General features: G+C 34.7%; 1 protein-coding gene across 9 annotated transcripts in view; it reads left to right on the forward strand.

The window, feature by feature from the left end:
* The window catches only part of LOC106875787 (dynein intermediate chain 2, ciliary), an 88635-nt gene extending 62307 nt beyond the window's left edge, over window positions 1-26328 (forward strand). For 4 of the 9 annotated variants that reach the window (XM_089347133.1, XM_089347135.1, XM_089347134.1 and 1 more), the window contains 6 exons: window positions 6417-6516; window positions 8068-8201; window positions 9053-9104; window positions 11458-11493; window positions 17306-17377; window positions 25907-26328. In XM_089347133.1, the coding sequence (XP_089203259.1) occupies window positions 6417-6516; window positions 8068-8201; window positions 9053-9104; window positions 11458-11493; window positions 17306-17377; window positions 25907-26005 (493 nt within the window). In that variant the 3' untranslated portion in view covers window positions 26006-26328. Of the gene's footprint in view, window positions 1-6416; window positions 6517-8067; window positions 8202-9052; window positions 9105-10528; window positions 10589-11457; window positions 11494-17305; window positions 17378-25906 lie in introns of those variants that run through there. The other 5 variants (XM_014924063.3, XM_052978414.2, XM_014924071.3 and 2 more) reach the window with 3 other exon arrangements.
* Window positions 26329-26866: the final 538 nt, after the last annotated feature.

Consider the following 26866-nt stretch of genomic DNA (forward strand, 5'->3'; position numbering starts at 1 on the left):
TGTATTCTGTTCTGATTAAGATGTATTTTATTGGCATCCTTAATTGCATGAGTTTTATTAATTTTTTTTTTTATTACAGTTAATTAGAAGATATTTAAACTGAAAAAATGAAAAGTTATGTTGTCCTATGTTTTCATTTTGCAATATTTGAAAGATATATTAAAATATAAGTGCATACATGCACACACGCACACACACAAACACACTCGCGGAGTAGATGGAACTGGGACAACTGATGAAGGGAAAAATTTTTTATGCTGCATGTCTCGTTTCTCTGTTTGTTTGTTTTTTGTTGGTCGAAAAAAAGTTCGTTTTCTGTCTTCATCTTTGTTTTCGTTTCTCATTGTATTTAACGTTCTTTTGTGATGTCCTGTACCCATATATGCATGTATGTATACATGTACATATATGTACATATATGTAGGCATGTACATATATATATGGATATATTTATATTATTATATGTATATATATATATATATATATATATATATATATATATATATATATATATATATATATATATAAGTCAGTAAATAGTGGGGTTGTGTTAACCGCACGTGGAGAAATAATAGGAAAATGTAAAAAAGCCAGAATGCTGAACTGGGAGCATAATTTAATAAAGATTTTTTCTAACCGGTTTTCATTGCGATGAAGCAAATTATCAAGAAGAAGGAGAATGAAAATGTTTTTTTACAAAGAAGTACAAAAAAGTACAAAATGAAGAAAATAATATATAAAACAATAATATATAATATATATTATTTTATATATTATTGTTTTATATATTATTTTCTTCATTTTGTACTTTTTTGTACTTCTTTGTAAAAAAACATTTTCATTCTCCTTCTTCTTGATAATTTGCTTCATCGCAATGAAAACCGGTTAGAAAAAATCTTTATTAAATTATGCTCCCAGTTCAGCATTCTGGCTTTTTTACATTTTCCTATGTATATATATATATATACATATGTATGTTTGTGTGTATATATATATATATATATATATATATATATATATATATATATATATATATGTATGTATGTATGTATGTATGTATATACATACACACATGTACATATATCTATATTTCTCTCTATATATACAAATATAAATATAGATATATGTATATGTACACACACACACACACATACATCATACATCACACATGTGCACATGCACATCTATCTATGCATACACTTATCCATATATGTTTCAGAAAATAATAATGGCAAATGATCATCTTACTCAAGAAATGAAGAAGTGTGCTGTTATTGTGGTTATAAAGGCTGAGCATAGCGATTTAGAAATATCTTGATTTTCAAAAGTTGCCAGATCTTTTGTCTACAAAGTTTGTAAGGAGTTAGAGGCTGAAGATGGAAACGTATCACCAATATCAAAGCCTAAAAAGCATTCTAAATGCTCTGAAATCATCAGAACACCTAAATTTATCCAGCAAGTTCAACAGACCATTAATTACAATCCCAGGAAGTCCATGAGGTTAATTGCAAAAGATCCCCTTGTGTCAGAAGGAACAGTCAGAAATGTTGTCCATGAAGACATCAGGTATAAGTCTTATATGATGAGGAAAGGTCAATTTGTCAGAAAAATCAAAAGAAAATCACTACATCAGATCTAAAAGGCTCTTAAACAAACTGAAAAATCTAGCAGAAGAAGATTTGATTTGGTTTTTCTCAAATGAGAAAAACTTTGAGCAAAATCAAAAAGTTAACAAAAGAAATGACAGATGAATATGTGCAGACCTTTCTGAAGTTTCAAGTGTCATGCATACAAAATTTCCTGCAACTATCATGGTTTTAGGGATTGTCAGCATCAAAGGACATGTGATGCCTCCTTACTTCTTTCCACAAGGACTTAGAGTTAACCCTGCCACCTACATTAAGGTCCTGGAAATAATTAAGCTCTGGATAGACAGTATATGCTATGGAAGGCCATATGTGTTTCAATAAGACTCTGAACTATCACACATGGTTCTAGTAACACAGGAGTGGATGGTTGAAAATATTCATGATCACATAATCCCTAACATTTGGCCTCCTAATTCCCCAGATCTCAATCCATTGGACTATTACATGTGGAGCATTGTTGAGAGAGAGGTCAATGAACACATCCATAACACCAAAGATTCTTTGAAAGCTGCCATAGTCAAAGTAATGTCCAAAATGAGCCAGTACCACTTGATTCAAGCATGTAGATGATTTAGATCTCATATAGAAGCAGTTTATATATTGAATAACATTATAGAAAAAATTTTATTTTTATCCTCATAGCATTTTCTGATAAATAAAGTCATTATCTGTTACATATATATCTGTTTTATTTTATAAACATAAATCTTCCAGTCCTTCCAAGCCTGTTTCTTTTCTATAATAGCCTTGTCAACAACATTGTTCCACCACCACGTTACCTTGGTTCGAGAGGGGACTTTGCACCATCCACAGATCTGGTCAGTGGCCCTCAGCAGGTTGTCCTGTAGAAACCTCCAGTTGTCTTCCACATCATGTGATGCTATATCCCCCTCTATTTCGTCAAAGGCTTTAAGTATTACGTCCCTAAATCTCTGTCCATTCACAGGATCTTTAAGCTTCCAGATCCTTCTCCTCCATGCTGGTCGTTTTCTGGGCATCCATTTAGCCCTGATCCTGAAGTCTCTAACTACTAGTCTATGTTGTGGGATACATTCTTCACCTGGGAAGGTTTTGGCAATTATAAGCAGCCATCTTTCCCTTTTTCTGGCGAGGATGTAGTCAATTTGGCTAGTGTGTCTACCAGAACGGTAGGTGAGTAGGTGACTGGCAAGTTTCCTGAAGTTAGTACTGCAAACCATAAGATCATTTGCATCGCAGAACACCAGCAGCCTGGTTCCCTCCTCATTGCAAGAACCAAAACCATAGCCTCCATGTATGCCATGGAAGCCCCCTTCATGTTGTCCAACATGTCCATTAAAGTCACCAGCCACAAAGAGAAGGTCCCTGTCATTCATCAACGAGATAGTCTGCAAAAGAGTGTCATAAAATCAGTCTTTCTGTCCATCAGGTAGCCCCAGCTGAGGGGCATAAGCTGAGATAGCACTAATCTAATCTTAAGTATTCTATCGCATACTCTGACTACCTCGATTATCTTATCAACCCATTTCTCTGCAAGAAGTATACTCCAACCCTATCAGTGTTCCTTGCCCAGAAAATCTTGTACCTGTGTTCTTTGCCTGTGAGGAAGCTAGCAAAATCTCCTCTCCACATTACTTCTTGGATGCAGCACAAATCTACACGTCTCCGTTCAAGCATCTCAGCAATCTCACCAGACCTACCTTTCAGTGTGCCCATGTTGAGTGTGCCAACTCTGAGAGTGTGGGAGGTGTGGGCCGGTGAGACCCTGGGATGGGGGACAGCAACATCATGTACCTGAAAAGAAAGCTTGCATCTGGCAGAATTCATAACATACAATAGCCTTCAACCTGCATACACTACACCATCATTTTTATGCATTATTTTATCACCTTACATAGGAGATAAACCCTAAGTAGGGGTGGAGATGGTGTTAAGCCGTTAGAAGTGTTCATGGGAGACAATCAATAGATGACAGAGGTAGGGACTTCCGATACAGGTGGTGGGGGTGGAAGGGCGGGCGTACTGCGAAATAGCAAAATTTGACAAGAGCATCTTCTGGATTCGTATTCTTTCGGGAGAGTTATATTAAGATGGAGTAGGGGAATCCGAGTGTGTGTGGTAGTTTATATAGGGTGGGGTGGTGGAGGAGGGTGAAGTGTTGGTGAAGCAAGTGGTCATAAGACAAAGAGAGAAACAGAATGAGGCAGAGAGAGAGGAGCGCCAGAGTTAGGGTGATCAAGGATAGAACATGAGGGAGAAAAATATTCTTTGGGGATTTTGGGTAACACAATTTAATGAAACAGCAAATGCTGATAATAGTGAAATAGAATTGAAAAATCTTAGAATTTTCGGTCAGCCAATCAGTGACAAAATTAGAGAAATAAGTGGCGATGTGACAAACTTGAATAAATGAATAGGTAATGAATATTGATAGTGCATGAAGGAACTTAAGTTTGTTTTAAGACCGAAGAAGACAAAGCTATGTTTAAATTATGTTTACATATATGTATATATATATATATATATATATATATATATATAGACGATGGGCTTCTTTTAGTTTCTGTCTGCCAAATCCACTCACAAAGCTTTGGTTGGCCCGAAGCTATAGCAGAAGACTCTTGCCCAAGGTGTCACGCAGTGAGACTGAACCCGGAACCATGTGGTTGATAAGCAAGCTACTTATCACACAGCCACTCTTGCGCCTATACATACATACATATATATGTAAGGGACGACCGTGCGAACTCATAAAAGGAGAAATGGTGACGAATGGTCACCAATTGTAAGGGACGACCGCGCGAACTCAAAAAGGAGATATGGTGACGAATGGAAAAACAGAGGACTCCTTTTATTTAAACGTGTCACACGGTCGAACACAAAAATATATATATCAATAATGATATAGATGATATGTTATACGACGATAACATAGATGACCAGCAATGAAAGACCACAACCGTATTAGATGAATAACAGAGATATTTATTGTAGCGTTAAAGATGTATGTCTGTGTGTGAGTGTGAATGCGACATATAAGAACATAATCAAAGACAGGCCGTCATACAAAGAAAAGTGTGTATGTGAGTGATACATGTGTGTATGAGTGTTTACAGCAGATAGAAAGAGAGTCAATAACACGTGAACAATTATACCAGTTCTTGGGTACACAATAATATGAATCTGTATGTGAAAGTGAGGAGAGGCTGAGTTTGGCAGAGCTGATCACTAGTTGTGATGTCGTGGCATTGATGCCGGGCCGTGATTCTTGTTATACAGATGTTAGTCGCTGGCTGAGAATTTCTTGTCTGTTTAAGAACTCTTGTCTGTTTATTTACCGTGGTGAAGCTGAGTCACCTAACAGAATCGAAGAGAGAGATGTGCCACGGTAGTTTGGTGTGGTGTACATAGTAAGTCGTGTTGACGCTGGTGGAGATTGATGCTCGGTAGTAGTAATCGTAGAATCGTGTTGGTCATGACGATGATGCTGGATAGTAGGCGACGGCGGTGGTCATCGTTGGCTGGACAAAGCTGTTGAAGTGGTCGCTGGAACTGCTGCTGCTGTCGTGTGGTACACGGAACAGTTCTCAAAGAGAAACTGGACCGAGACAAATTTGGCCGCCGAGTTAAAGCTATTTATAACAAACTATTGGCTCACCAGATGGTAGAAATATACTCTATCACGTGACCTTATTAGGGGCCGTGATTGGTCAGTTTGCATTCTGGCGGGAAAGGTTCGAAGAGGTTGCCGATTCGAATAATAATCAGTCACGTGATGACAAGGAATGGGTTCTCTACTATGCTCGCATTTATTTATATTTAAATGAGAAGATTGTATGTAATGGTGATAGTAGTTTTGTATCTAATGGCGATAGGTAGTTTCACTACATATATATATATATATATATATCTGTAAAAATATGTGACACTTATTCAGTAGCCATGATAAAACTCTGAGTTTTGGATGCCAGGGTGGGGGGTCCACGCCAACATCTCTTCAGTTATCCAGCCATTGAGAATTTCTTTGAAAAATGACCGTTAAAAACAAAGGGAAATTACTGTGTAGTGATAAAACGCGTCTAAAACTGCGTATATCATACACGCACGCACATATCTCAATGTACGCACGCATACATCTACATACGCACGTATCCACGCGCACACTCACAAACGCGCACATATAAAGTTCCTTGTACGTGTCTATAAGCGTACGGAAAAAAGGTTTTGAGGGGAGAAAAACTATATGTGGAAAATTACAAAAAACATATTAACCCTATAACTATGTAAAAAACATAAAAATAATTAAAAAAATATATAATAATATAAAAATATAAAAATATAAAATTCAGGTAAAAAGTGAAAAATATGGAAGCCTATCAGTGCTGCCCATCAGCACAAATATTAAAAAATATATATATAAAATATAAGAAATAATTATAGAGAGACACAAAAAAATTATAGAGAGACACAAAAAAAAAAATAGAAAGCAAGTCCAAACTGTAACCTGAGGTTAATAATCTAACGATATGTCTTTTTTTACTTTTTTACTCCTCTGATGAGATTTTGCCCCCAAAAATGTTTTAATTACTAGAATTTAATTTGTTTGGGCAAAATTGAAACAGCTGTAACGGAATATGTTGAATTTTTGCAGTTAACAAATTATATTAATGCTACTTCTCCATTTTCTGGATTTTATTATATATATATATATATATATATATATATATATATATATATATATATTGTGTGCACTTGCTAAAAGCTGTGATATATTTTCTTCTCTTTCAGAAATGCTCTGTTTACCTTTGACTTGAGCAGCTCTGTTGGTGATGTTGCATGGGCTCCTTATTCTTCGACTGTTTTTGCTGCAGTTACTGATACTGGCAAAGTAAGTTCAACAACTGTTCACTATCATGAACCAACAATCATTTAAAAAATCTTAAATCAATGCTTATGAATTATAAAATCTAGATTGGAACAATTTACTTTTAGGACAATCTATATAGCTTCATTCTTGTTCTGTTTTACTCTCAGGGTGTTGTTCTAAATAATTTGAAACAATTAGTTTCATCCTGTGACAAAAAGAAGCAGGAATTGAATATATAATTAATATAGTTATTAATTTCTACATGGACTGGGCTGTGTGTTGTGTTCTTGAGCAAGACACTTTATTTCACATTGCTCCAGTTCACTCAGCTGTAGAAATGAGTTGCAATGTCACTGATGGCAAGTTGTATTGGCCTTTGCCTTTCTCTTGGATAACATTTGTGGCATGGAGAGGGGAGGCTGATATGCATGGGCAGCTGCTGGTCTTCCATAAACAACTTTGCCTGGACTTGTGCCTTGGCAGGGAACTTTCTAGGTGCAATCCCATGGTCATTCATGACTGAAGGGGATCTTTGCCCTTTGTATTTTAGCTAAATAAACTTTCGTGTCTACATTAGTTTCTTTTGTGCACTGTTTATAAAATGGGTGTATGTAATACAGATATGTACAACTTAGAACAGTAGTGTTTATGATCAAATCTACCACAATTTGATGAGCCAACTAGGAAGCTCCAACGTAGTTGTTTTCCCAGTTAGAAATAGTTGCTAAATCTTCTTCAAATATCACCCTATTATTTTCAATGAGGAGCACATATGATAATGTAGGCGTCTAAGATACTTAATGTCTGAGAAATGGATGAGTTGGTTACGGCTAAGTCATAGGTCTGTGTGACTTAACCTGAGGTTAAACTACAATAGCCACAAATCTAAACACAAAGCAAATTAACATCTTTGAGTTACCCTGTTCCTCAAAATGGGACAGCCTCACTTTAGTGAGTCCTAATTTTTAGGTGAGCAAATATAAAGTATTTTGTTGTATCTCAGAAGGGTCAATATGCCAATAATAAGCTTACACATACACTGGTTCTATTTCACTTCTTTTATTATTATTAATCAACTAGTTAACCATGTAACCAATTAACTAATGGATTGTTTGAGTAATGTTCAGTCAATCAGCTAGGGATATCAGAGTTCTTTTGTTGACATTAACAATCTCAACAACGATGAAATAGAGAGGGCATGTCATTGGTGAGGTTGCAAATGGTGATAAAAGGACTTTGACAAACCTAGCTGTTTGATAGGACTTTGACAAACCTAGCTGATTGATTTATTGACCAAAAGATTAACCAAACAATTGATTAACTGGCTAAATGGTTAACTAGTTGACTAATAATAATAATGAAAGCAGTAAAATAGAACCAGTGTGTATAGTTATTATGGATAACACACTACATAATGACTCTCTCAATACAACAAAATCTGTTTCAACACATGGGTTCACATCTAGAATCTTGCAAACCAAATACAAAAACAACAAAAATGAAATATTCTTTCTGTATAATTGTAGTGGAGATTCAATGTTTACAAATGCATGATTTCTTTTTTAATTGTAGGTTTTTGTTTATGACTTGAGTTTGAACAAATATGACCATTTGTGTAGTCAAGTCATAGTACAGAAAAAAAGGACTAAACTAACTCATATTGCTTTCAATAATGAGGACCCTGTAATCATTGTCGGTGATGACAGGTATGTTGATAAACAATATAATGATATCTATCCTCTCAATAGAAAATTTAAGATCTGTTCTCATAAATTAAATGATCTGCCTTGAGATATAGCAAAACACTTGCAAGCTTATAAGGCAGCATCTACAAGATTGATTAACCCACTAGAAGATATAACAGCAAATTTTTGCTTTAATCATATATTGTCTTAAAAAGGAAGGACACATTGCATAATTTAGTCTGACAAAGAGGATTGCCATGCCACTGCTTTTTGATCATAGCACTATTCAACAGAGCTGACCTGAATCAAAACAATAACATATTAGCTGTTGATTTTCACTCATTATTGTATCCATTTGTGAAGGTGTGTGACCTAATGATTAGAGTGTTTGGCTCATAATTGCTAAATTGTTGATTCAATTCTTGAACCAAGTAGCATGTTGTGTCTTCAAACAACTTCAGTTCTTGTTGTTCTAATACACTTAGCCAAAAATGAGTACCAGTAGCACTTGGTAGACTTGCATTACATTTAGAGGTAAATCTTGTATTCTCAACCTAAGTATCTTGAAAATCCAGATTGGTTTTGATCTCATGTGTCTACAAGTTCAAGGCAGACATTCATTTGATCATTTTGCTTCCACACAAACTGAGTAAGATAATATATATATTAATCATTAAGACTTCATAATAATGTTAGTTATTTAGAGTTTTGATACAACTCAGTGAAAAAAATGCATAAATATTACCAATTACCTCCTTAATTTTTTATACATCTTTGTATGGATTTTTGTTTTGATTTTGTTTTGTTTTTCATATTAAAAAAAAGATTCCTCTTATTTTTTATTCTTGTTAAAGTGAGTATTCTATTTTTAGGGGTGATGTGACCTGTCTAAAGCTATCCCCAAACCTAAGAAAGCAACCAAAAGTGAGTATTAACTACTGTATATTATACATGTATTTGGTTTATATATTTTCTTCCTACTTAATGCCTTCTTAAACATATTCCTCTGCTGGTATGAGTTGAATAGCTTTTCAAATGATCCATTTTTTTTCCACAAAAACTGGGATGTCTTTTTGTTTTTTTATTTTTATATATTAAAACATAATTTGCTGTTATGTTTTAAAATGGTTTGTATCATCATATAAAGCAATGTGTATTATCAAGCCTTATGACTTCCAACTTCTTGAACATTCATCAGTTGCATCTGTTCCTTTTTCTATCTTTATGCTATTAATTTAGTTCCATTATTTGCTTCCTGACTTCAAATCCGTTTAAGGTCAGCTTTGTGTTTCATCATTGGACAGTCAAGAAAATAAAATACCAATCAAATATTGTCATCAATTCTGTTACCTACATCTCTGCAACAAAATATATAGCCGTTATAACCTGTATTAGAAATTAATATCTATTCAATTATCTTTAATCCCTTAGCACTTTTTCAACACCATGAATTTCTGTCTCTGTCTGTCTGTCTGTCTCTCCCATGTCCCTCCCTCCCCACCATTGCCTGATTGACCACCAGTTAGCTTCTGCACAGCCATATCTACCGGAGAACTACTTTCGAATATCACTACTAATTCTCTTGCATTAGTGCCAATCCACTGACATGTGAGTGACAGTGATTTCATCAAAAGCAATGTCATTACTCAAGACATCATCAAAGCTTTTGATCATGTCTGGCATACAAATCTCTAATCAAAATGTCTTGCCCATGTGTTACATCCTTCTCTCATCTCTTAAATTGGTAGCTTCCTGAACTGAACTAGTGATTGGTTAGTATCTCAACTACAAATACAATGCAATGATGGTTACTGGATTACACATCATTAACAGTCTTTAATCCGACATTTTATTGACTCACCTAGTTCTGATTCTAACATGATGATGACAATGATGACAGTTATGGAGGTAGTGGGGATGGTGATAATTGTAGTGGTGATTACAACGATGGTAATGATGTTGGATTTAAAAAATTTGCATTTTAAAGCAACAACAAAGAAAAGGAAAAAACAAAACAAAACAGAAACAAACCACTATTCCCTTCATCAACATCGTCCTTATAATCATCAGTCATCATCCTTATGTACTACTACTACTACTACTACTACTACCACCACCACCACTACTACTACTACTACTACTACTACTACTACTACTACTACAACCACCACCACCACCACCACGACTACTACTACTACTACTACTACTACTACTACTACTACTACTACTACTACTACTACTACTACTACATAAGTTAAGTTAACAAATTTATTGCTGGATTATTGTGTGTTTTTCAATCTGCAAGGGTTTTAAAGGAAGAAATATAGCTAAAACTCAATCTATTTCAGATATTTCATGGTTGCTGGTTCAATGTCACTAAACATTAAGAACAATGGATAAATGGCAGAATAAATAGAGCAGTGAATACCCTGTGGTATTCAGTTACAACTAGTAAACATTTTTGTTTTGATAGAAGAAAGTGTTAATTTAACCCTTTTATTACCATATTTCTGTTGAAATACATTGCCTTTGTTTCAATTAATTTTGAAGATAATGAAAAATTTAGTAAAATAAGTCATTAAAATGGCGTTTTGAACATACATTACTGTTAAATTTTGATGGAAGAAAGTTTTAATTCAGATACTTTAATCCTTTCATTACCCTACTCCTGTAGAAATATATTGCCTTTGTTTTAATTAATTTTGAAAATAATGAAGAGCATAGTGAAATAATTTTGTCATTATTAAGCTGGTGCTTAATAATGATATAAATTATGAACATAATGAGCAATATAAATAATGAACATAGATTAACATAAAATTTTGATTAAAAAATTTTTATTTTGGATACATTAACCTTTTATTACCAAATTTCTGTTGAATTACAGTACCATTGTTTCAGTTTTGTTGGGAAATTTCGAAGAATTTATTAAAATAACCATCATTATTAAAATGGTGTTTGGAACATAAATTGACATAAAATTTTGGAGGAAGGTTTTAATAGATCATTTCAAAGCAAGAAGTTTCTACTGTATAAATAGGGATGGTTTTAGGTGGTTTGGCATCAAGAAGTTTTAGTTCTAAATTCAAATCTTGTCTAGGTTGAATTCATGTTTCATCCTTCTGGGTCAATAAAATAATGTATACGGCAGATACTGGGGATGATTTAATTGACCAGATCATCATTCTCTTATGGACTCTCAAGCCAACATAAAAAAAAATTAGTTTAAAACTTTGAAAACTTCATGTCTCTTCAAAGTGACTGTCATCTTTTACAGATCAGCAAAACACTCTTTGGTGCCAAGGACAAGCAGGTAGACCAAATTCACCCTGTAGACTAGTCTTTTAATTTTGCATGAACAGTTCTTTAGTATGATAGATATATCATAATAAAATTATAAGTTTTTGGACTATTAATCTCATCTTTCTTCAGAGATGAAAGATTTTTTTCAATACATTGGAAGCTACTTATTGTGATCACTTTGAGACAAAGCCATTTAGATAACAACTGACTTATTGACATTAAACAGAAAATACAACAATATTTTGAGCAAGTTTGCAACCTACACGTTTTGATAACATTAACTGTATGAAGGCATTATTCAGGATTATAATTAATGATTTTCATTGTATTTATATCTATATATATATGATAATGGTTTCATCTCTGAAGATGAGGTTAATAGTCTCATGAAAAACAATTCCTCTCAGACATTTAATTTTCTATTTGGGATATAACAGTTTATTTCAGTAGTTATAAGAACTTCTGTTTTAAGATGATAGATATCCATTTTCTTTATTGATATTCTTCCTTTCTTTCATTCCTCATTTTTGCTGTTATTTTTGTTGTTCCATTGTGACCCTCTCTCTCTCCCACTTTCTCTTCATCTTCACTGTTACAATCATTGTCATCATCACCATAACTGTTGTCTGTGTTTTCCTATGCTCCTTCTTTCTCCTCTACATCTTGTTTTTTCTTCATTTTTTTTTTGCCTCATCCCTTTTTCCTTCTCCCACTACACTCATCTCTTTCTCACCTTCCCACATGTTTCCTCTTCCTCACACTTTTCATTCCATCCCCTCTTACACTATTTACTCATTATCATCTTTCTTTCTTCATATATTTTACTCTTCTTTCCTTATTCACATTTCACTTCCTCTTCCATTTTCATTTGCTTCTACTTTCCTCTTTTCTTTATACTTATTTTATTTTTTCCTTCCCTCTCTCTCATTCTTCTTTTTTCTTTTTCTTTGCCTCCCTTTCCTTCTTTTCATGTATTTGCTTTATTTCTTGTTTCATTTCTTCATCTCCTTTTTCTCCTCTCCCTCACTTGTGTTAACTTTGCCTTCTCCTTTCCCTCTGTCTCTAACATACATACATGTTCCTTCTTTTCTCTTTCCATCTACACCTTACCCCTACTCTTATTCTTTCATCTAAACATTATCTTCCTCAGTATCAACATCATAATTTCCTTTCTTTCACCATCTTTTGATGATGACATGTCAGTGTACAGTCACTTTCAATATATTACTTTCAATAGTTTTTATGCATTCCAGTAATTAAAGCACATCTTTATATTCTTATTTTATATTTAATTATGCATTATTTCACTTTCTTCCTCTTCTATCCAATGTTGAAATGTTTTGTTTTATTTCAGGAAGTCCAGGGATATAACTTTCTCAACCTTTATATATATATATATATATATCATCATCATCATCATCATCGTTTAACGTCCGCTTTCCATGCTAGCATGGGTTGGACGATTTGACTGAGGACTGGTGAAACCGGATGGCAACACCAGGCTCCAGTCTGATTTGGCAGAGTTTCTACAGCTGGATGCCCTTCCTAACGCCAACCACTCAGAGAGTGTAGTGGGTGCTTTTACGTGTCACCCGCACGAAAACGGCCACGCTCGAAATGGTGTCTTTTATGTGCCACCCGCACAAGCCAGTCCAGGGGCACTGGCAACGATCTCGCTCGAAAATCCTACAGGAGCCAGTCAGGCGGTACTGGCAACGGCCACGCTCAAAATGGTGCATCTCATGTGCCACCCACACAAGAACCAGTCCAGGGGCACTGGCAACGATCTTACTTGGCTTGCCGGGTCTTCTCACGCACAGCACATTTCCAAAGGTCTCGGTCAGTAGTCATCGCCTCGGTGAGGCCCAATGTACGAAGGTCTTGCCTCACCACCTCAGCCCAGGTCTTCCTGGGCCTACCTCTTCCACGGGTTCCCTCAACTGTTAGGGTGTGGCACTTTTTCACGCAGCTATCCTCCTCCATTCTCACCACATGTCCATACCAGCGCAATCGTCTCTCTTGCACGCCACAACTGATGCTTCTAATGTTCAGCTTTTCTCTCAAGATACTTACACTCTGACGGGTATTCACATTGACATTACACATCCAACGGAGCATACTGGCTTCATTCCTTGCGAGCTTACGTATGTCCTCAGCAGTTACAGCCCATGTTTCACTGCCATGTAGCATGGTTGTTCGTACGCATGCGTCATACAGTCTGCCTTTTACTCTGAGTGAGAGTCCCTTTGTCGCCAGCAGGGGTAAGAGCTCTCTAAACTTTGCCCAGGCTATTCTTATTCTAGCCGCTACACTTTCAGTGCACCCACCCCCACTATAAATATATATATGTATGGGTATATATATATACATATGGGTACATATATATATATATATATATATATATATATATATATATATATATATATATATATGTGTGTATATATATATATATATGTGTGTGTGTGTGTATATATATACCCAGAACCACACTAATAGCTTAGGAGTGAAATTTAGGATTTCTCGTTAGACATTAATTAGCTGTGTTTTGTTCACTGACAAAACCAGAGTGACCCTTGACAGACCTGACTGTTGGGCAAATGGTTGGGTCTAATTTGGAGATGAGTGTCACCAACATTTACAATGTCAATAACAGGGTGGAGGAGTCATGTTGTGGGCTAATATCATTGGGGACAGACTTGTTTACCCAGTCAGGGTGCCTGAAGGGGTTAAAGTGACCACAGCCACCGACTGCAATCTCCTGAAAGAGATCTTGAATCCCTGGCTTGATGACATACCGCTATTACTTCTAAGGAATCTCATATTCATGCATGACAACACTCCCTCCCACTCTGCTAGGACTACCCAAACATTACTAGGGTCTTACGGCATACAAGGTTGGTGGTGTGATCACCAGTACCTCTCGATCTCAACCCAATCAAAAATCTTTGATCCATCATTAAACAAGATGTTTATGCCAATGGATGCCAATTTATGTTGAAATATGTCTTATGGGCAACCATCAAAGCTGCAGCAGAGGCAGTCTAACCTGCTACTATTAAGAAATTGACAGATTCCATGACTAATAAGGTTTTTGAAGTTATCTGTTGAAATGGTGCTCATGTGGCTCAATAATTCATTATGTCAATAAATTTTATAACATTATTATGATTTTCTGTTAAATATATACCCAAAGTATGCTTAATATGTATCATTACTCTTCATTTTCTGAACAAGAAATGTCTAGATGGGCTATTTTCATTCAAAAGCTATCAGTGTGGTTCACCCAAAAACTGAAGAATCTGAAATAAAAACAAAAGGACCTTATACAGAATAATGAAAACATAACAACGGTGTTGCCATAGTGTGCAAACCAGCTGGCAAAAGTTTTATGAAAATCGATTCACAGAAAAGCAAGAAATCCTAAAATTTAACTCTTAAGTTATTAGCATGGTTCTGGGTGTGTGTATATCATCATCATCATCATCGTCGTTTAACATCCGCTTTCCATGCTAGCATGGGTTGGACGATTTGACTGAGGACTGGTGGACCAGGAGGTGACACCAGGCTCCAATCTGATTTGGCAGAGTTTCTACAGCTGGATGCCCTTCCTAACGCCAACCACTCTGAGAGTGTAGTGGGTGTTTTACGTGCCACCGGCATGAGGGCCAATATATATATCATTATCATCATCATCATTTAACATCTGTTTTCCATGCTGGCATGAGTTGGCTGGTTTGACTGAAAATTGGTAAGCAGAGGAGCTGCACTAGGTTCCAATCTGATTTGGCATGGTTTCTATAGCTGGATGACCTTCCAAGAGTGTAGTGGGTGGTTTTTACGTGCCATTGGCACAGGTGCCAGTTACAAAACATAAGCATTGGCCACAAATTTGATCTCACTTGGCTTGACAAATGTTCTCAAGTACAGTAAATCACCAAAGATCTTGTCCATTTGTCACTGCCTCTGTGTGGCACACATCGGCCACTATCATTTTGGGCTTCGTCTCACTGCACACCTTTATAATTTATTGAAACCTCAATTAGAATATTGTTAAATCATTCAATTGTTATTGATGTAGGTTTTTGGGTCTAGATTTTTCTATACTGATCTCTGATGAAGAACAACAAAAATAGACAAGAAAAAAGAAAAAAAATGTCATATGCATCCCATGAATTTCTTTTAAACTGTAAATTATTTTGTCTATAAGAAATGTTTATCTTTGTCAAATGTTTAATTATGTGTAATTTATTTGCCTTGAGTTATGCCATGCTGACAATTTCAAATAAGGATGAAATAATGCTATACATGGCCACCTATGATTGGAAATTTTAAGAGCTTGATCAAGTGTAAGAAAAAGGAAATATTAAATGTGTATATTCTGTGCCCCTTCTTCATTGCTCTTTGATTTAAAATCCAAACTTCTAATCTTGCCTGATTTGATGTAGGTTTTGTAATTACTTTTGTAATTGTCTTCCTTACAACAGCTGGCCACAAGAGCACACCACAAGCATGAATTTGTCATTATAATTTTAGTCTTATTTAAAAAAAAAAAAAAGAACTAATAATAATAAGCTCATTGTATACACTACAATACATTGTGCGCACTACAAGCCAAGACAATTTTTTGTTTAATGTTTAAGAATGCTCCCACTACTAAGTGGGGAATATTTGAGAGGTGAAGGTAGAGGATTGTGGCATTATGCCAGGTGTTAAAAGGCTAAAGTATGATAGAGAGACGAGTACAGGTGTCTTGCTGTAGAGGAGATACATATATGAAGGGGATAAAAAGACAGAAGTGATGGAGTGCTAGAGCAAACTCCCAAGATACAACAGGATGAACATAAGAGAGGATACAGGCAGTGAGTCATGGTAGTGGATAAAAGAGTGGATAATTTTACAAGACATGAGAAGGGAGTAACAGATGATTAAAGATGAAGGTGGAGATGAATATAGTGAGTGATGAACAAGGGTGGCAATTGATGGGAAATACCAGTATAGAGTGGTGGGGGGGGGGGTTAATCAAGAGATATAGGAATGGATCAGGAAAGAGTATAGTTCAGAAAGTAGTGGGACAATGTGCAAGGTGTAGAAGCAGCAGAGAGGGGGAAATAAAGAAGTATGTAAGGGGCTATAGTAAGTGGGGAATGGTGGTAGATGTAAAAGGGTATTGAGAATGATAGCAGACAAGAGAGGTATTTAGAATGGAATATAACAGAGGGGAGAGACAGCAGTGACTGAAGGCATGGAAAATGGGTGATTGGTAGAAATAGTGTGGGCAGGGATGATAACGAGGAATGGAACTGGTTCCCAGGGAAGGGGATAGAGGGAGGTAACCAGAATGAAATGGATGTTATATGTTCCAATTCTGCTCCCAGGTGGGTATAACAACCAAGTAGTACAATAGATTGGGGAGTGATAGGTGTTAGGGGATGAGAGTTGGTAGGGCAAGATGTTTGACAGGAGAGAGAGAGGAGTTGGGGAACAGCTCTACATACAAGCATACCAAGTGGTCATTTTTGCTGTGATGGATGGGCCTTCTTGAGCACAGCAAATTGCAGTTTATCTCAGTCCTTTGTCATCTCTTCTGTAAGCACAGCATCTTGAGATCACCTTCCAATATGTCATCCCTGGTGGTGGTCTGCATCAGCAAAACTTGGAATTATAAATTCAATTACAAAATACTCATAATGTAAAAATGAATACAACATTGAATGTTTAATTTTAAAAGCTACAGAGACTCTACAACATAAAAATAATAAGAATAATTATTTTGTTTTGAATGGTGTATTGGTTATTCTATATTTTGTTTATTCAATTTAAAGCAACCAGACAAGGAGGATAAAGAACAAGGGGGCAGCAAACCTGCTCCTTACACTAAAATGCAGAAGAATGCAGTGAGTCATTTGAATGCTGTAGTTTTGTGACTTCATTTTCTTTGCATATCTTTAGATGTTGTGTTGCCACAAAAAAGTGATTTAAAACATACATGCATACACACACGTATATATATATACGTATGTATGCATGTATGTATGTATGTATGTACGTATGTATGTATGTATATATGCGCACACACATATATATATGTATGTACGAATGTATTCAATTGCACCATGTTAGTGTTTTTCAACAGTGATTGGTAGGGGTGATGCAATATTGACATAATTAACCCACAATATCAATCTATTCAGTTGGAACAATGGTTCACAACCCTTGTAGCTTAACACCTTCTTTCATTGAATAGTATTTTACAAATGCACCCCCACTATGCATTGAGGTGGGTGGGGAGAAAAAAAGGCAGCAGATTATTTTAATCAAATAGAAGCTTATTTTTATGCAGTGGTTTATTATCCTCTTATATTATCCCGGCTAATATGTGCCTGCTATTGGAAATTTGCTTGGATTAGTGTTCCCTATAAAAATTTATAAAAGTTACTTCAGAAGGTTGGTTGGTGCATCATGAATCATATTTTCTGCTCGTTGATAGCATAATGTCTCAGTTGTGTTGTAATTTCAAGAAAAATCTTTTTGAAATAGTTTAAAATATAAGTATTGTAGCTGGTTTAGATATTTTATTTCGAAGAAAAATTAGGATGCTTTATACACCCAGTGCACTTCAAAGTGCCTCTATGACATTTGCTGCTTCCATGTGAGCAGTTAAAAGCCAATGAGTTGGAACAAGCCAATGGGAGAATCTCTACATAGCTGTATGACCTGCTAGAAACAATAGTCATATCTCTCAAATCCCATCTTACTATCTAATATAATGAAAGGGCACAATATATTATACACTCTAACATACTCCAAAAAAGACAGGAGGATAGTCATGGTTGGAATGTCTTTGATCACAAGTCTACTTAATCACGATTGACTTTGGGTAAACAACAAAATACAAAGTTGTTAGGGAATTTAAAAATCAAGAAGCCCTTTTGTTACCATATTTCCATTAGAATGCTTTACTTCAGTTTAAATTTATTTTGAAAATAAAGAAAAATTTAGGTGCAGGCATGGCTGTGTGATAAGAAGCTTGCTTCTCAGCCACATGGTTCCAGGTTCAGTCCCACTTGAGCAATTATAGCCCCAGGCCAACAAAAACTTTGTGAGTGGATTTGGCAGATGGAAACTGAAAGAAGCCATTATATATAATATATATATGCACACGCACACACATATACACACACATGCACACACGCACACGCACATGCACACACGTGCACACACACACACACACACACACATACACACACACACACACACATATATTGCTAGCTCCAAAAGTTTTTTATTCTCTCTCTGTTTATTTCTTCATGTTCCTTTCTGTTGAAGAGCTTAGGCCCAAAATGTAAAAGACTTTCTTACCTTCCTGAGCATCAAACTAATACACCTACTTGTTGTTTATACATTTGTCTTCGTCTTTTATTTTTCTGTAAATTTCAACTATATATATATATACTGCTTGACAACCAATGTTGGTGTGTTTGCATTCCCAAACTTAATGGTTCAGCAAAAGAAACTGATAGAATGAGTACCGGGCTTAAAAAAAAGGTACTGGAGTCAATTCATTTGACTGATGAAATTTCTTCAAGGCAGTGTCCCAGTCTAATAACTGAAACAAGTAAAAGTGAAAGAAAATTTAGTGAAATAATTTTCTCATTATTAAGCTGGTGTTTTGGAACATAAATTAATAGGAAATTTTGATGAAAGGTTTTGATTTACATAATTTTAAAACAGATAGTTTGTATCATAGAACCAGAGGTGCTTTCAGTTGTGTTGGTATCCAAAAAGCTAAATAACTTAACACCTGAGATGAATTATTGTTGATTCAATGAGAATGAGTTTCTCCATTAATTACATCTTTAGAGAAAGAAAACCTTGTAATATCTACAATTACACCTGTAGATTATGCTTTCAAATTTTGGCACAAGGCCATCAATTTTAGGAAACAGAGGTTAGTCAGTTTCAGCAACCCCAGTACTTAACTGGTACTTATTTTATTGACCCTGAAAGGATGAAAGGTAAAATCCACCCCAGTGGAATCTGAACTCAAAATGTAAACAATTCTGCTATCTCACTGCCTTTACACCTGCAAATATTAATGTTAGTCTCAAATTTTGGTACAAGACCAGTAATTTTGGGAGAGGGTGCAAGTCAATTGCATGTACCCCAGTATTCAACTGGTACTTATTTTATTGAACCCAAAGGGATGAAACGCAAAGTCAGCCTCTGTGGAGTTTGAACTCAGTATGAGCAGATGGACAAAATGCTGCTTGCATTTTGCCTAGTGTGCTAACTATTCTGCCAACTTGCCACCTTCTTGGAGATATTAACATTAAAACATTTTTCATCCCTATTGTATCTTCCATCTCCAATGTCGTGGTACCACCACGATATTGTGATGGATGGTTTAGATACACTGTACCGGTGTAGTGACAGTAAACAAGATAAAGATGCAGCCATAATAACAATGTAATGATTCAACAATCTCTACAAACCAACAATCAATATTCCAAATTAACTAACCAACCAACACCTTCTGACTTCACTGCAAACTCAACTCGAACTAACACACAAACTTCACTCCGACCACTACTATTTATAATCACTCAGTCCAGTCTACTTCTTGCAAAGGGGCATCGTGATTCTCATCATAACATCTCCCCTTTTGAGATTTTGACTTCTATAAGATGTGAAATTTATTTCATCTTTTATTTTTCCAGCACCTCTCCCTCTTTTTTTAAAAATCTAATATCTTTTTTGTTTTGGCATCATTTCTAAGTGTACAGTTTGTTTCCTTTTTCTACTGCTGCTTCTATGAAGCTCAATCTCTTTCAATGCTGGCACCTCAAACATGTCATAGCAGACTTTCATTGGTATTTCCTTTCGTCTTGCAGTATGTCTTGTCTTTAATTGGTTTAAGTGTCTCTTATGTTCCCAACGTTGTCCTTTAATTACATACATCATGTTTCCTAATCTTTTAGATACAAAGACCATCCTCCTAACCTTCTTTACCCTTTTTGTAAAAATTAAAATGAACTTTATCTCCTACTTTGAAATGTTTTGTTGCCTTTTCTGTATTTCGTTCAAATATATTTTTTCCTAGCAATAATTTATCGAAGATAGATTTTATTTTTCATGCGAACATTAACTCTGCCAGAGACTTTCCTGAACTGGTATTCAGATTGGGTGTTATTCTATATACCCTCAAGAATTACATTAGTGCTTCGTCATTATCTATGTCATTCCTTGTTTTTTTTTAACACTCGCTTGAAATTATTAATGAATCTTTCTACCTGCCTATTTGACCTTGAGTGGTAGGGTGGGGTAAAAATGTTTTATCGCATGTATTTTGCAGAAATTTTTGAATTCACTACCTGTAAATTGTGTTCCATTATCTGATACCAATGTGTCTGGAACACCGTATTGGGCAAATAATTCATACAGGAACTTTATTGTTGTCTTTGCAGTTGGTTTATTGCACCTTCGTACCTCTGCCCACTTTGTATCGCTATCAACAATTAGATAGTATGCACCGTTCACCAGTTCAGTGTAGTCAATATATACCCTGACCCACAGACTATCCATCTCAGGCCATGATTGGTATTTCACAGATGGTGCTTTGGCTGCTAGCACACAACCTCTACATGCTTTCATACAATTTTCAATGTCCCAGTCCATTGTCAGCCAATATACATAGCTCCTCATTAAGGCTTTCTTTCTCGACATTCCCAGATGTCCACTATGGAATTCCTGCAACACTCATTCCTGTAGTGCAGTTGGTACTACCACTCTTTGCACATACATTAAAACATTGTTGTATAGTGAAAAATTATTCGAATTTGTATTTCTATTTTGTTTATTTTTCAATGTTTCTTTCATTCTTGTAATGTAATTATTCTCTGCACATTTCATTTTTATATCATGCACTGTCACTGACAGATGTGTAGCATTTGTTAAAATGAAATCTTTCACCTTGCAAATTTTTCTTTGAAATGTGACATCATTCCACATTTCACCTACAAAGTGTAGTTTGTCACTCGTTATGCCATGTGCAGTTTTCACTGTTTTTCTTAATATAGGTTTCTCTATTTTCTTCCACATGTTGATGTTGATGATTGAAATGTTACTACCAGTATCCAGTTGTAATTTGATATTTACTTTTACATGTACAAATTTCCTTATTTGGGAGTCAATTTTACTTTCTGCTGAGAGCATTTTAGAATTTTTTACTTTTGACCTTCATACTTTTGTTCTAAAGTGTGAACTCTTGTGTCCAAATTTTTGACAACTGTGATATTTTTGGTTTTTTAAAAAGGACAATCTTTTTTGAAATGTAGGCCTCCATATTTGTAACATGGATTAGGACCAAGCAATTTTCCTTGGTTATACTTTTTTGGTTGGCATATCTGTATTTTTGCGAAATCCTTTTCTTGAATTTTTCTTACATTGTGTGTCAGGTTCACTCTTTGACACTCTTTCACACTCCTCTGCAACAGTCTGCAGGGTTAAATCTTGGTTTGCTTGTTCAAGTTTTGAAAGAAGTCTTTCCCATATTTCTGTATCTTCATTTGCTGTAAGGCCTTGTGCAAAAATGAGGCACTTAAACATCTCAGGAGTAAGTTCTTTAAGTTTAAAACTTTCAGTGACCATTCCTGCATACGTAATAAAGTCATCATCCTCTTTCTTAGTTAAATCCCAACACTCCATTTGAGTGTTAAATAGAGAAGTTTTATTACCAAACATGTTAGACAGTAATTTGATTGTTTCTTGAAAACAAATTTCACAAAACTTTTTGGGCAATATGAAATTACAGTATCATTCATGCTCAGAGCTAATTTACGTAATAATAACCTTACTTTTTCTTCATCCAACCCAATCCTGTCTTGCAATCTTCTTTAAAAATCTCCTCATACCTTCCATAGTACACTGCAAAAGTTATACCCTCCTCTAGGTTATAACTGAATTCTGTTATGGAGTTCAATATGCTGTCTGGCAAAAACAAACTTACTGAATTTTCAGACTTCTTTGTGTATAGTTGTAGTTGTTGCTGTGCTAATTGCTTCTGCAACTTCTGTTGCTGTTCTTGTTGTTGCTTTTGCAACTGTATTATATAAGCTAATAGGTCTTCCATCATTTAACAAGTTGTATCATGAACAAATCGTTAAATAACCTACCTGAGCTTCAAAACTCTTGTTGCCTGATGTTGCATCCTCTGTCTCCAATGCCATGGTACTGCCATGGTATTGTGACGGATGGTTTAGATGCACTGTACCAGTGCAGTAACTGTAAACAAGATAACAATGCAGCTGTAATAACAACATAACAATCCAACAATCTCTTCATGAATCAACAATCAATATACCAAATGAACTAACCAACCAGCACCATTCAACTTCACTATGAGTTCAACTCGAACTGATACACAAACTTCACTCCAACCGCTACAATTTATAATCACTTTGTCCAGTCTATTTCTCGCAAGGGGGCATCGTGACTCTCATCACAATAATCTCTAAAGCTGAGATCAATAACTCAGAAAAAAATATTAACATATTAGAAATTAATATTTTGCAATATTTGATGAATAAATGGCATCAACACATAAATATCAACTCATTTATAATATAACCGTTTCAGTAAATTAGAAATATATTTACAATTTATCAAGTCTGAAGACAACAGATTGAAAGAAACAGTAACAAGCTGGACAAGATGCTTTTCAGTGTTTTAGTTTCTAACTTTTACATTCTGAATTCAAATCCTGATAGGGATGACCTTGCATTTTGTTCCTCTGTGAGTCAAGAAAGTACCATATATATGAACCAGAGTTGATTCAACTAACTAGTGGCCCTACCCTACCAATTTATTGCCTTATGCCAATGTCAAAAAGGTAATATTTATTAATTCCAGTGGAATGGTTAAGGCTGTGGACTGACAGAACAGGTAGAGTAACTAAAAAAATGTCTATCTTTTAATCTTTTACTTATTTCAATCATTGGACTGCAGCCATGCTGGAGCTCTACTGTCTGGGATGAGTGCTTTTCTTATTGACCCCGAAAGGATGATAAGAAAAGCTGAATTTGGCAGAATTTGAACTCAGTGTGCACAGAGTTGAAAGACGTACCACAAGGTATTCTATCCAATGCTCTAATGACTCTACTAATTTGCCACCCTTACATTAAATTACTTGGCAATATCTAATTACATCCCTTTAGGTTGTTAGTTAAAATCCAACTGTGGTCAACTTTGCCTTTTATCTTCCTGGGGTTGATAAAATAAGTACCAATAATACACTAAGTGTGTTGATTTAATTGACTGTCTCTTCATGCAAAATATCTTGCCATATACTAATCAATATTTAGAAATTAATATGTATTAAGTCCATTTCAAAATTGATTTGTGGCTTTTGAACTTGACAATATCTCATGTTCATCAATTTTTAGTTTCTCAGTTTTAAATAACATTAAGATGAAGACACATTTCTATAAGTTTTTGATAAAATTTAATCAGAGGGTAGCCAGAAATTTCTGTGTTGCCATTTAGACCAGGGTCAGCTATGATTGACCAACATCAGTAGTTGGTTGAACAACTATGTGTGAGTCATACTCTACCGTAGAAGAATCATAGTGCATACAGACATGAAGTGGTTTGTTGTATGAACAAATTAATTTACTGTATTTGATGACATATTAGACACATCCCAGTTTTAGCAGTTCATATTCAAGAAAAGAAATTTTTAGTGCATTAAAGTATGTAATATTTAAAGCATTCTAGTAGTACAAAATATTAATAATGGTAGTAATAATAATGTTTTATTAAATGTTAATATGGAGTCAGATTTGATAGAAAAATCATGTAGATTAAAATTAACCTGTAGTAGTGATAAAATTAATATACAAGAAGCTCAACTATGCATATAGATCCTAGGGTGATTTTTTGAGGCACTTTTGGGGAAGAAATCATGTCTTATATGCTATCAAATACAGTATATGATTTGAGTGAATCACTATTAAAAGAATGTTGAAAAACACTGCTTTATTTAGAGTTTATGTCTTTGTGTGCAGCATGTTTAGAAATGCACTATGATATATATTTTATTTTATTTACTGAAAAGAAAAATGCCTTATTTATTTTATGCATTTAAATAAATGTATATTTTATAAAAAAATTGCTTCTACATTTTTAGCATGTATTTTGCACGGCTTCAGTATTTATGAAACTTCATTGTATATTTATTCATTTATTTCCAATATTTTACATCTTTGTTTTTTGATAACTTACCAAGAGAAAGAGGACCAGCATTCATTACTTTGTAGGCCTTACTTAACTGGTGAGATTGATGTGGTTGATTTTCTGTTTGATCATCAGGAGATCAATATTTGCAGGAAAAACTAAAATATGGAGGAAAGCAATAATCTTCTGGTCCCAGATGTTAGCATCACAGTGAGATGCACTAAAGACACTCAAAGAGTAGGTGATGGTTTTAAACTGAATGGTCTGTCAACCAAGTATGGCTGAGCTACAAGCTCATATGTATGGATTTCAAATCTGTTACAGGCATTTTGTATGTGCCACAGTTCAAATTCTTGCTTTACAGAAACATGGATATATTATTGAACACCACAGAATTGCGATATTTGTCTTGAGAAAGCTTCTTGTATACATGTATAGTACTAAAAAGTATAGAAGTGTATCAGAGCAGACAAAAAGCATCCAGCGGTGGTAGTGGAGTTGCTAAATCAGGATTTCTGTGTCTTTGTGCATCATCAGTAGCAAGTATCTACTAGATATTAATCAATTTTCTATTAACTATTTCATAACTGCCACACTAGTGTTGTTAATAAGAAGGAATTGAAAATAAAATTCATTTCTAATGTAATTGACAACACATCAGTTCTGCAGAACTGCATGATATGAGAAAAGGCATAATCTGTATGACATGTTTGTTTTACTTTGAATTTATACCGTTTGTTTTTCTTGAGGTATATAAAATATTCTTTACATGTTTTTTCTATACCTGTATTATACAGTATATATATGTGTGTGTGTTTGTATGCATATTTTACACTCATTTATATGTAGTAATATATACATATATGTGTATATATGTGCATATACATATATAAACGTGTGTACATTAATACATACATATACACACATATATATTTATACACAAACATATTTATATGTATATATACACACACATTTACGCATACATGTGTATATACACAGACATGTATATAATTATATATATATATATATTTATTCATTGATGTATATACATTCATGCACATAAATTTATACATACATACATATACATGTCACATGCATACAATCCTCACAATCACATTTATATATTATTTTTCATAATCAACTCAAAATTAAATAAATGCAACAAATAAATATTTATACTTTATTTACTACAGGAAAAAAAAGGTCAGCCAGCATTAGATAAAAATACAAGAAGACAGCAAGAGATAGCCAAACTGGAGAAAGTTTTGAATTCTGTCAGAGAATCCACCTAATTCCTTAATAATAAATATAGTGAGTGAATGCTGATGAAGAGAGGCAGTATTTCTGCAAACTGAGTTCAGTTCATACTCTGGTTAGAGCAATTTCCATTCTATGTTGTCAGTGTCATTGAAGAACACATGACCATTGCATAATCACATTTGTTTCTTTTCCTTAAAATATATGAAGTCTTATGTTTATTCAGTATTGTTTACTTGAGCATCAGATAAACAATGTTGTAAAATTTATTCTGGTTTTTACATTCTGAAATCAACTCTCATCAAGGCCAACTTTGTTTTCCAACCTTCTAGAGTTAATAAAATATAGTACTTGTCAAGAATTGGGGTCAATGATATCAATTTACACCTTCCTATTGAATTTCAGGCTTTGAAACAATTATGTTGCAAATAAAACTTATCAATGTCAGGCATATCCTATTGACTACACAACTATAATAAACTCATAATATAATAATACACATATGAAGGTGGCAAGCTGGCAGAATCATAAGCAACCCAGCCAAAATGCTTCAAGGCATTTCATCTGTCTTTATGTTCTGAGTTCAAATTCTGCCAAAGTTGACTTTGTCTTTCATCTGTTTTGGGTTGATGAAATGAGTACCCGTTGAGCACTAGGTCAGTGTAATCAACTAAGTCACTTCCCCCAAAATTTCAGGCCTATTGTAGAAAGAAACATTATTATTAGAATAGTGGTTGGTAGAATTGCTAATACATTGAACTGAATGCCTTGCAGCATTCACTCCATTTCTTTATGTTCTGAGTTCAAATCCTACCGTGGTCAACTTTGTCTTTCATTCTTTTGGTTTTGATAAAATATAATACTAGTCAAGTACTGGAATTGATGTAACAAACTAA

This window comes from Octopus bimaculoides, chromosome 2 (genome assembly GCF_046866305.1).
Source record: "Octopus bimaculoides isolate indiv1 chromosome 2, ASM4686630v1, whole genome shotgun sequence".
Taxonomy (NCBI): Eukaryota; Metazoa; Mollusca; class Cephalopoda; order Octopoda; family Octopodidae; genus Octopus; species Octopus bimaculoides.